Source organism: Hordeum vulgare, chromosome 5H (genome assembly GCF_904849725.1).
Source record: "Hordeum vulgare subsp. vulgare chromosome 5H, MorexV3_pseudomolecules_assembly, whole genome shotgun sequence".
Taxonomy (NCBI): domain Eukaryota; kingdom Viridiplantae; phylum Streptophyta; class Magnoliopsida; order Poales; family Poaceae; genus Hordeum; species Hordeum vulgare.
This window is the reverse complement of record NC_058522.1, coordinates 403,200,536-403,212,762: the sequence shown is the minus strand read 5'-3', so window position 1 is coordinate 403,212,762 and position 12,227 is coordinate 403,200,536. Positions and strand designations below refer to the sequence as shown.

At 41.9% G+C, this 12,227-nt stretch overlaps 1 protein-coding gene across 1 annotated transcript; it reads right to left on the bottom strand.

The window, feature by feature from the left end:
• Window positions 1-759: 759 nt before the first annotated feature.
• Window positions 760-11,823, bottom strand: LOC123394942 (aminopeptidase M1-C-like). Its single transcript, XM_045089846.1, has 20 exons — window positions 11,616-11,823; window positions 9,582-9,827; window positions 9,353-9,498; window positions 8,862-8,964; window positions 8,423-8,609; window positions 8,226-8,319; window positions 7,930-8,083; window positions 7,598-7,702; window positions 7,394-7,510; window positions 6,861-6,974; window positions 5,915-6,097; window positions 3,039-3,318; window positions 2,844-2,965; window positions 2,657-2,754; window positions 2,232-2,409; window positions 2,041-2,155; window positions 1,889-1,956; window positions 1,696-1,773; window positions 1,348-1,425; window positions 760-1,235 (listed from the first exon to the last, which is right to left on the bottom strand). The coding sequence occupies exons 1-20, from the start codon at window positions 11,739-11,741 to the stop codon at window positions 1,053-1,055; spliced, it is 2,775 nt and encodes a 924-aa protein (XP_044945781.1). The 5' UTR covers window positions 11,742-11,823; the 3' UTR covers window positions 760-1,052.
• Window positions 11,824-12,227: the final 404 nt, after the last annotated feature.

The following is a 12,227-nucleotide window of genomic DNA, read 5'->3' as shown; positions in this document are numbered from 1 at the left end:
TGGGTTTGAGGGAAGATCATCTTACTATATCATTATTTTTTGAGATTATCTTAATGTGTCATTTTGGGGGCAACAACCACCCCGCGCGCAATACTTGCCGTCGTCGTCGTGTCCATGTTCACTGCTTACGTCCGTCGCCGCACCCCTGCCCGCGCCAGCTCACAGTGCCCCCCCCCCCCCCCCCCCAAACTGGCACCGCACCATCCACTGTCACGTGTGTCACTTACTAGCGGGTTCTATGCATTATCTATATTTTGTTTAACTAAAAATAAAATAAAAATGGATTTATAGGAAGAAATTTAGGGGAACTAACAAAAGTTTTTTTTTAAAATTCCCTGACTTTTACAAGAAGGTCCAAAAAACAATTTTATAGGAACTTTTTAAAAGAGTTGTTGAAGTTGCTCGAAGGCCATCGCGAATTCACGTTGCTCGAAGGAACTAAAATACATCTAGATACATTCACTAAGAATTTACGTTGCTCGAAGGAATTAAAATACATCTAGATACATTAATTCTTATGACAAGTATTTTCGGGCGAAGGGAGTATAAGATGTTTTGAATCTATTAATATGGACCGTGAGTGAACAAACACGCTATAATGTGTCTATATACATGTAAAAAATAAAAAATAGAACACCTTATATTTCTGAACAAAGGAGGTACCATGTTAGATTGATGCCTCAAGAACCTTGAATGATAGCATAACCTCATGCATTGAGTTTACCAAAATATATAAGGCATGCATTAGTGACACCGAGATTCGAGCCTTTCCAATTTTCTCAGTTTTGCCTCAATTTCCTTTTAATGGATATGCTACCTAGTTTCTCCTTGACATCCCCATTCTTCATACAACCCGTTTGTACTTCATGCATCCATAACAATCAATGTTTTGGCTAAAAACTGGCACCAGCTGACTCACCACAACCACCACTACAAATCTACAACCAAATACCGTCTGAAGCCACAGTTTCCACACATGACAAGGCACAGATGCATTCTTATTGCCAACAACAACTGTAACCTAGCACACTAGAAGCAATAGCAGCAGCACGTCAGGGTTTGTCTAGGAGCTCACGCACAGTCTGTGCGAGCCCGGGCTCACTCTTGATGCCCTCGGCCCATCTCGCACTGATCCGCACGTTTTCAAGGTTCTGCTTTAGCGTCCTCTCGAAGCCGGGCTTTGTGCGGGTTGCAAAGAAGTTGGAGATCTCCACCGCCTTCTCGTTGGAGGTGAACTGACAAGAAACAAGAAAGTCCACATTAGCTATGGCCTCATGGAAATAATACCTGCAAGACTGGGGACTATGGATCGCAGAAATAGGGCAATAGAACTCTGATTAGGTGTACCAATGGAACAATAGTTTTAACAAAATCTGCCACCCGCGAGCTCGTGGAAAACGTCTTCGAGATGCGCTCCCAGTTTTCCTGCAGACAGACAGAACGGGACAAATGTTAGCACCATGTTTTTCTGTAGACAGACAGACAGAAGAACCCTGGATCCTCTTTGTAATGCAGAAATCTGAATGAGGTTGGTAGAAAAAGAAACATCTCATGATTGGATATTCCAATTTGTTTAGAACACCTGCAAGAATCGGATGTTCCAGACAGGACCAGAAATCACGACTTTTACGCGTCAACAACACATCAACACATATAGATAAATTGGATCTCCCTCATTGTTCAAAGAGATCGTACCTTTAACCAGTTCCATGAAATTTCACGTGCCTCTGGTAGAATACCTTTAAGGACAATATATGCATCTTGATTGCGAACCTGACAAGCAAGAGAGGCATATGAGACCTGAGTACAACTTGCAATTTGACACACAAGAGAGGCATAGAGACCTTTGACTATAATTGTGGAAGAAAGTAACGATTTTTGCATTTACCTCGTTAGTGAAAATTAAATTCATTGACTCAAGGACGATACCCTTATCCAGGCAAGAACATAATATGCCTTGAAATAATAAGAAAATGCTTTTAGAACCACAGAAAACATGGGCAAGCTTTGTTAATTTAACATGGTCAAAGGGCTACATACCTAAGACTTGTAATCTTTCCTCCCCTTCAGCTGACTCCTTATAGATTTTTCGGAGAACATCATAACCGGATCTGTTTGAACTACTAACATTCTGCATCACAGCGAGGTATGCGGCCTGCAGAACAGCGCAAGTTACAAATGGAAGAAGTAATCATAGGAGTGCCACATGAAGTGATAGCAAAAGGTAGGACCTTTCTAGTATCTGGAGGGAGAAGAGGAGTGTTGCGATCATGTGTGAAGATGTTAAACCGCCTAACTCCTTCATTAATGGTCTTACCATGTCCAAGATGGACAAGTGCAGTCAACAGCACTGGTCTAAGCATTACATCCAGGTGGCTCTCACCCTTCTTGGGGTCCCAGCCTAACTTTCTGAAAGATACGTGTCACATAGTCAAAAAGAAGAAACATAGGAACTGCAGCAGATATACAGTAATAACTCAAAAGAATCATGCGATTGTGCATGCATTGGCTACAAAAGAAGGCATGAGTAGGTAAGAAAATGATTTATGACATATTATGCTTCCTTTTCCTTTTTGTGAAACAAAGGGATGATATATTGCGAGCCTAACACATTAAGAAACTCATAAGCAGTTATATATGACATGGTGAGGCATACTCTGCAGGTGACAAAAGAATCTTGATCAAAAGTTGCTTGATGTCACCAGCCAAGGCAGGAGTAGCATCAACAGATATTTTAGCAATACTTGTGGTTACCTGCCAATCCAAAGTAAAAGATATAGGCGATTTATCTTCATGAACAATTGAACACGATAGAATCAACTGGACCTATAAGATTTACGTACAGTGTTTATGTGTGAAAGAACACTATAATCAGCTTCCCCGCGATAACCGTAGAGTAAACGTAGCAACGACGCAAATGTTTGCTGGCGGGCAATAGAAAGCGCATATACGTCATCCACAATGCCTGCAATGCTAATGTTATAATACTTGCCACCAATATATCACAAGCAGATTCAACGGTCAAATGTTGCGTTTACCAATTTTATCCATTAATGAGAGCTTTTTGGTCTCCAGCGCATTTTGAAGTGCAGCTGCAAGCTCATCGTCATATTTAATTCTGTAAAATCCGGTTCCATTTATATTCAACTTAGTCCAAAAGTTTCCACCCTTCTTTCGGTCACCACATTGTGAACTAATGACCAGCTTATCACGTTCAAGTTTCAATAACTTTTTCTGCACACCAGGTGCACCACAGCCTGAAGTTATAGGGACAATCCACGTGCCAGGGCCAGAGGACCCATCTAACAAAAACTGGGCCTGCAGCAAACAGAAATCATCAAGTTCGCGGAAAAAAATACCAGTCAACGAGATCAAGTTTTTTAACATTTTCACTTATTATATTTTTAGTTAATCAATATAAAATATCAGTTTTTAAGATGCAATTTTGTGAGAACCCTCTCTTTGCTTTGGTCTAGTGGCTAAGGGTGGTCTATTAACTCGTAGAGGGAAGTGGGCACAACAATACATGAAATAATTGGCAAATTATTGTAAATAATCAACGTATTTAAGGAAAGGAAGCCAGTATGACCTAATAGCATAATTTATCATTGCAACATCAAATTATACATGGAGACTCACATTTGACAGGACAAATATAATGGTTATTTTTCAAATTGTTTGTCTGGATTTATTAAAAATAAAAATATCATGGAAGCCATCTTCTTGGTACGACAGCTGATGGAGAGATACAGGGAGCAAAAGAAGGACCTTCATATGGTGTTCATTGATTTGGAGAAGGCCTATGATAAGATACCTCGGAATGTCATGTGGTGGGCCTTGGAGAAACACAAAGTCCCAATAAAGTACATTACCCTCATCAAGGATATGTATGATAATGTTGTGACAAGTGTTCGAACAAGTGATGGCGACACCGATGACTTTCCGATTAGAATAGGGCTACACCAAGGGTCAGCTTTGAGCCCTTATCTTTTTGATTTGGTGATGGATGAGGTCACAAGGGATATACAAGGAGATATCCCATGGTGTATGCTCTTTGCGGATGATGTGGTGCTAGTCGATGATAGCCGAACGGGGGTTAATAGAAAGTTAGAGTTATGGAGGCGGACTCTAGAATCGAAAGGTTTTAGGCTTAGTAGAACTAAAACTGAATACATGAGGTGCAGTTTTAGTGCTACTAGGCACGAGGATGGAGAGGTTAGCCTTGGTGGGCAGGTGGTACCGGAGAGAGACACGTTTCGATATTTGGGGTCCATGTTGCAGAAGGATGGCGATATCGATGAAGACGTGGGCCACCGAATCAAGGTTGGGTGGATGAAGTGGCGCCAAGCTTCTGGCGTACTCTGTGACAAGAGAGTGCCACAAAAGCTAAAAGGCAGGTTTTATAGGACAGCTATCCGACCTGCGATGTTGTATGGCGCGGAGTGTTGGCCAACCAAGAGACGACATATCCAACAGTTAGGTGTAGCAGAGATGCACATGTTGAGATGGATATGTGGCCACACAAGGAAGGATCGGGTACGGAATGACGATATACGAGAGAGACTTGGGGTAGCACCGATTGAAGAGAAGCTGGTCCAGCATCGTCTCAGATGGTTTGGACATATTCAACGGAGGCGACCGGAAGCGCCGGTGCATAGCGGACGGATAAAGCGTGCTGAGAATGTTAAGAGGGGTCGTGGTAGACCAAACTTGACATGGGAGGAGTCCGTTAAGAGAGACCTGAAGGTTTGGAATATCGACAAAGACTTAGCCATGGACAGGGGTGCGTGGAAGTTAGCTATCCACGTTCCAGAGCCATGACTTGGCTTCGAGATCTTATGGGTTTCAACTCTAGCCTACCCCAACTTGTTTGGGACTGAAAGGCTTGGTTGTTGTTGTTGTTGTTGTAAACATCCTTTCAAAAAATCGAAAGAAAACTAAAAGAAATTCAAACATATATCCCAAATTGTCACTATTAAACATGCAAGTGCATTACTACAGAAAAAACATACTTCCTGATTAAAATTTGAAAATTAATTTATGCCTACCGCCTTATAATACCTAACTTCATATGTAGGTACAAATCTGCCACTTCCATTTCAAGCTGTCATAAAATTTACACTACATATTGCTCCCAAATATAGATTATTTGAACATTCAAACTAGCAATACATAACTGAAACTACAGAAAACTGTGGTCTAGATATTGTTGCAATCATCTGACATAAATCAATAGTCATGCAGGATGTGTATTTCCGGGCTGAGATGGGAACATGGGAAGTAATGTGCATTTAAACATGTCTCTCGTGATTTGTAGTGGAACATCTGTGCCTATTTACCTTAGAAAATTAATTGTAGGTTTCCTTATTAGCCTTATCTGCACTAGGGCCCAAAATGATCTCCAAACTTTGATCAACCAACGACTCAGATTTAAACCACCTCTTTCCTCTACTGTGGTAAGATAGAGCACCCTAAAAGAGCTCCAACTTCAGGACGAGATCTAATTCAGTTCTCTACGAGATTCATCTAAGTTGTTCTTGATACCGTTAAGGCATACCCCAGAATATTTGATCAGATACTAGGGCTGCTGCATAAATACGTGAATGCATCAAGCCCATCAGAATATTTGATCAATGGCCATAGGGGCCGTAAAATATTTCCAGTTTCGCCTATCATTGAGTACAGTATTCTCAGAGGACTAGTTAAAACAGTCAGTTATACGTTCAGAAAATGGTATGGAACAGAAACTAGTTAGTAGATAATTTTCATAAAGAAAAAACTCTAAATGGCATGGTACAACTAGACCTTAACAAAATAGCAAGGAAATATTAAACAAACAAAGATGTACTTGGTTGTTCGTGTGATGATGAATGCATGACAGATACGAAGGATGGTATGTAAGATAACGTATTACCTGCTCAATCTCTATGTCATTCCCTTTAATTTTCGCATTAATAACAGGATAACCTTTCTGCTTCGTCCATGTAGTCATCAAATCCTTGACAGGTTCACCAGTTTCCTTTTCAAGAACAGCCCACAGGTCCTCGGTTTTAGCATTTGAGTATGCATATTTCTTCATATATGAAGCCATCGCTTTCTGAAAGAACACAGTTTCATAACTATAGCATATGAGAATACACTAGGAGAATGGCATGGAGTTAAAGAGTAGCAGGGGGAAATTACATAGAAAGGAGAGTGCACCAATTCGTTTCACTAAATAATGCAGTTAATTAAAAACTGAGTTTTAACATATTAGCTAGTGTGCAGTTTGATAGATTCATTATATGATCAACAAAAGAGTCAAAGATAGCTAAATTTTACTCCATTTTTTTGTGAACAAGTAATGTTATCCTGTGAGCATGACACATGCTACAATAATACATAAGATGACCATCGCACCTATATCGATAAAATCTGTCCCTATATGCTAATTTATCAAACCATCCACCTTAAATCATGTGATTTGTGAAGTACAAATGGTCACATATGATGCTTCTATGCATTAAACAAGGCAGGATAATCTATGAAGAAATGGCTATTTTGTTCCTAGAATATGTCTTCAAAGAACAGCAGTCTCTCCCTAAAACACCGCTGACAAAAGCTTGTTTACCACTGGTATGATTCAAAAGCATGCAAAGATTTTATGCAATGGACAAGCCATGGAGTCATCTAGTGTTTCCACTGGATGGAATAGTGGAGAAATGACAAAGTGTCACTGTTTCCTTAAAGAACAAAATAAACTGTCTGAAAGTGATCCTGTACACTTTTAAGCAACGTGACGAGAAAAAGAATGCCAAGTCTAGGCAAGAAGAGTAAGTCCGTGACAAGTTTCTAGAGTTCAGGTAGAGGCAGTATTAGACCTGAAAACGCTCTGCACCAAGGTAACTTTGTAGCATGCGAATAACAGAAGCACCCTTGTCATAGCTAATAGCATCAAAAATCTGATCAACTTCACTGGCATGGTGTATTTCAACCTGAGAATCCAGGAAAACAGATAGTGGAAAGCATACAATGAATCACAAGTTAGCATTAGAGAAGTGAAAATGTTAATGCCACGAGCTGAATCTCTGTTAATGCATCGACTGAAGTTGCTCCCCAAAGTAAGATGCCACTTGTCAGAGTATAGAGATTTAAGCATCAAATTTAATATCCCATAGAAATTTTATGAGTCAATCATGAATCGGCCAATAATGTGTTGGTAATAACATATTACACAGTATGCACCATCCTTATTTAAACTTACCATTGTCAAAATTTACATTTTAAAATAGATCCTTGCACTTCTACGCCAGTAGAGTGCATGCCACTGACAACTATGGTTTTAGAGAATGTAGTGCACGAGATATCCAACCACCAGAGAAGGCTATGGCACAGTAATAAACAATGAAATTACCTCAATAGGATGAGACGCCTCTAGTGAATCCAGTCTGAGAGCAGTGGTTGTGCTATCGAGAAACTGTGTCCAGATATTCCATTGTGGAAAAAAAGAATCTACTGCTAAATGGCTCATCTGTGAAAACAGAAAGCCTATTCATTCAGTATACATTGGTAACTGATATTTCATTCTTTTAACTTTTGAGTCATCGAATTGATTTACCCATGTAGCAAATCCCTCATTTAACCACAAGTGAGTCCACCATTCCATGGTTACAAGATTGCCAAACCATTGATGAGCCAATTCATGTGCCACAGTAATTGCAATCTAAACAAAATACATGCTGAGGTCAATATAAAAAGGTCGTTTACACATATACAAGGTTTAATTACGAAAAAATGTTGAGAATTATTAGTGAATTGTAGATGATCATGAGATAGTGTAGTTTTTTTACTAAACCGATTTATGTATAGTAACAACGCACAGTTAGTTAAGAGGTGAACTGTAAACGATGAAAAGATAAGTTAAATAAGTTTCTGAGCTATGATAGATACATTCTGTTTGCTGGATGCTGATGAAGACTTTTCATCGAAAAGCAAAGCTACTTCCCGGTAAGTGACCAATCCGTAGTTCTCCATGGCTCCAGCAGCAAAATCGGGGATAGCAATCATATCCAACTTGGGGAGTGGATAAGGAGTGTCAAAGTAACTGAACAATTGAGGAAATGAATTTTCTTGTTAATGTTACTGTTTGAGCAACAACCACGGCTTGACACGGTATTTCATTAACATCAATCATGTCTATTCATTAGAAACCAAAGTGTGGAAGGGCGACCAGATTGTGATCTTACTCTTTATAGAAATTCAACGACTTCACTCCAACATCTAGTGCAAACTTCCCTTGGTTACTATTACCAATTTGAGTGTACACACGAACTCTCGTGCCTGAATAAAATTAAAGAAGCAAATAAAATAAAATAAAATAAAGGGAAAGAGAAAGGTATCATGCAACACTTTGAACGGATGATGTCAGAAACGGAGCTGGTACCTTTTGATGTCATACCCTCTACATATTCAAAAATACCGACAACTATGGCCACTAAATAAGTTGACATAGGTGGTGATTCGTGGTAACGCACAGTTTTGATGGGACCAGCAAATGTCGCGTTAGCTACTGGCATGTTGGACAGTGCTACCAGCTGAGATGGAACTTCAAGTGTTAGCTTGAACTTAGCCTGGAAAATTGAAACGGGAAAACAAGAAATGTTAGAAAATATATCTGACCTCACTGATGCTCTGTGTGCACGTATTTGAGGAACATAAAGTCATGTGCTGGGCAGGGATAATATGCTCCCCGTATATATAATTATACACATACTCAACTTATGAGGGACAAAGAATGTCACTCAAGAGTAACAAAATAGTAGATCGGAGCGGAAAAAATAATAATTAACTGAACAGTCCTTCCAGCCATCATGTATAATCACCTTGAATGCGGGCTCATCCCAGCAGGGGAAGCACCGGCGTGCATCCACGGACTCAAACTGCGTTACCGCCATGTTTTTCTCCTTCCCCTTAAACTGGTACTTACTGCAATCAAATGGAATCAGAAAAGCATGAATAGCAGGAAAGGCATTCATACGAAATTGCTGGACTGAACTCCTATTTAGAAATAACTATCATGCCTTCACACTTCAGAGTGAACTTCCCAACCACATACAAGTGCAAAACGTCGTCGAATTCGTAGAAAGCGCATTCTCAGGACTCATCACTTGGTTGGTCAGTGAGAAATTAAGAGAAACCACAGTTCAACTTGTTTTTCCCTTTTGTCATCTTCCATTAAAATTTAGAACAAATCACGGCATGTTTTCCTATATATATAGATGACCAGAGGTGTTGTGTTGGGGTTCGTTGATCATGATGTAGGGTGTAAATGGTAACCGAGGGCGGCAGATTCCAGAAAGAGGTCGTAGCATACCTCCTGTAGAAGCCTCTCATCTGGTCGTTGAGAATGCCGTCGAAGTCCATCTTGAGCACGCCCTCGCCGAGGGGCAGCTGCTTGGCGAACCCGAGCACCAGCACGCCGTCATCCTTGAAGAACACCACCTCCGTGGGAGCCAAGGCCTGCGAGAGCCGTACCGGCGAAGGATGATTCAGGACAGGGCGAGGTCTCTGGGACTTTTATTCTCCTTCCCTTTCTCCTTTACCTGGAAGAGGATGGAGGCGCGGTTGACGGTGAGGTCGAGGGCGTTGAGCACGAGGAAGCGGGTGGGCGCGGAAACGGCGACGGAGATGGCCACCGAGCCGGAGAAGGTGCAGGCGACGAGGTCGGGGCGGAGGGAGAGCTCGTAGCGGCGCGGCGCCGCGAAGCTCGGCAGCCGCGCCTTGCCCCGGAACTGCTCCGCCTCACCGCCCGCCGCAGGCGCGCCGGGAGCTGCCTTGAGATTCGCGCCCTGCGTGCGTGTGCATCCGGCCCGTTGTTGTTTAGCGCGACGGAAGAGAAAAAAAAACGAGAGGAGAGCAGCAAGGGAAGCAAAAAGCTTTTACACTTTTTTCGTTTCTTTCACCATTTTCGAAAATGTATTCACTCCCTTTTTATCTATATCTAGATATATACCTATACTAAAATAAAATGACCCTCTTAGCTGATGAACATTCGGTGAGATAGGTTGGCATTTGCGAGAATTTAGATGTCAGTTTTTTTAACACAATACATTAGATGTCAGTTTTAGTTTTATGGGGTTGATGGTTTCTTCATAGAAAGTTTTTTTTTAAAACCTGTTATCGTTTGATTTCGCGTCACAACTAAAACTCTCAGAAAAGTGTGTTCACCCCCGCAAAAAATGAGAGTATATTCACTCATTAACATTCGTCTGATGACATTACCAATACAAAAAGACCCCAAGAGACAGATCCAACTAATCTTGATCATCAAACTAGATCAATCCAACAAGCTAGATCGCTTCAATGACGAGCGCTTAACATGTTTAACATATAATTAATATCTAGCAAAAATAGCACTAATCACATTATTGAGACGCGAATAATATCTTACTACCTGATATTCACATGCAATTTATATGTACTCTACATAATATTAATGTGCATTACACATAAACATTTACTAGTTGCCACTAAAATATACTTCCTCCGTTTTTAAATATAAAACCCTTTAAAGATTTTATCATAGATTAAATACGAAACAAAATAAGTGAATCTATACTTTATAATATATATATTGTAGCTCATAGTGGAATCTTTAAAAAAAATCTTATATTTACAAACGGAGGGAGTAGTACTCATCGTATACACCCGATCTGATTCTAAAGCAAAACATTAATCACATAATTACATTTGTATTTATATCAATTATTAATTGCTATATTGTATCCATACTATTTTTGTTTTAAAATATGCATACTATTTTATTTCAGTTACACAAATGGGTAGCCGTTTGCATACATCTGCTAATAATTAACCAATAAGGCGCTGTTTGGTTTGTCGTTTCCGTTTTTAAATACGCGTGTAAGAGATACGGACCTCAGACCATCGTTTTATTTTTAACCCGAAATTGTTCACTGACTAGTAAAATACAAGTGTAAACTAAATACCTTCGTATTAAAATACGACCATCCAAGCGCGCCGTAAATATATGAGAAAGTATCACGCGCACTCAAAGCTTTGTTGTGCCTCTGGTGCAGAAATATATAGAAACATTTAAAAGGAGATGACGAGGCGGAAACAATGTGCATCTACCATATTACCAACCACAAATTGTTTGATGTTTAAAATAGAAGTTTTGGATGTCGTCCTAATGGCCCTGCTTAACAATGAAATTGACTCAAATTTTAGACTGAAACTGTATAGATCGCAAGTATACGTTGAAGCGAAATGGGGTTCGACCGTAGCCCATTCAGTTTGCAGCTCAGCAAGGGGGTCACGCTGCCTATGTAGATATGTTAGATATAGTCAGATGGAGTCGTTGTTCGCCGTTTCAGGCCCAGACGCAGGCGATGCGGTAGATAGATAGACATAGACTCCGGTTGCAGTTACCTACCCCGGCTGGCTACACCCCACGTGAAGCCTCCTTCCTATCAAAAAAGAAATGCTCCTACTACTGTATCGCTCGCACCAATGCTACCGTCGTGCAGCAGGCGCGGCGGCGCATGACAAATTGACAATCGAATGCAGTAGTAAATTTTTTGAACACAGTGCTCGTGGGCAGGGGATCGATACCGCACCTCGCCGTGGGACGCCATCTTCCTGCCGCCACCGGCGGCAGCCGCGACGACGGCGAGCAGGAGGAGGAGCGCCACCACCACGGGCAGCGCGGCGCCGGCGCCGGAGCGAGCGCGGGATGGAGCCATGGAAACAACGGACGCCGCGCGCTCCGCGCGCGGGTGTCGTCGATGGCAGCTGCGAGCCGGCCTACCACTGCTGACCGAGAGAGCGAAGGAGTGAGGGTGGGGGTGGGGGTGGGGGTGGGCGGGGCTGCGGTGGTGTAATATGGAGCGAGGGCAGCGAGGGGGCGGGGTTGACTGAGCCGAGCCGATGGAGGGAGCGGCACGTCAGCCAAGATAGCGCGCGCTGGATCGAGTCGAGTGAACCGCCGCACTCGCACGCAGGCAGATGGATGGATCCAGGCCGACGGACGCGCCCGGCCAGCCGAGCCAGCCATGCATGACGCACGCGAATGTGGTCTGGCTGTCTCGTGCCTGTTGCCAAGTCCGCTCGCCGGCGCCGGGATCAGCGCCGGTCGGTCCCGCCGTGATCTTCAGCATTTGATTAGTAGTGCGATCAAACCAGTATTTGCTGCCCATCAATCGAATATGCGGTACGCAGTCCTAGTACGT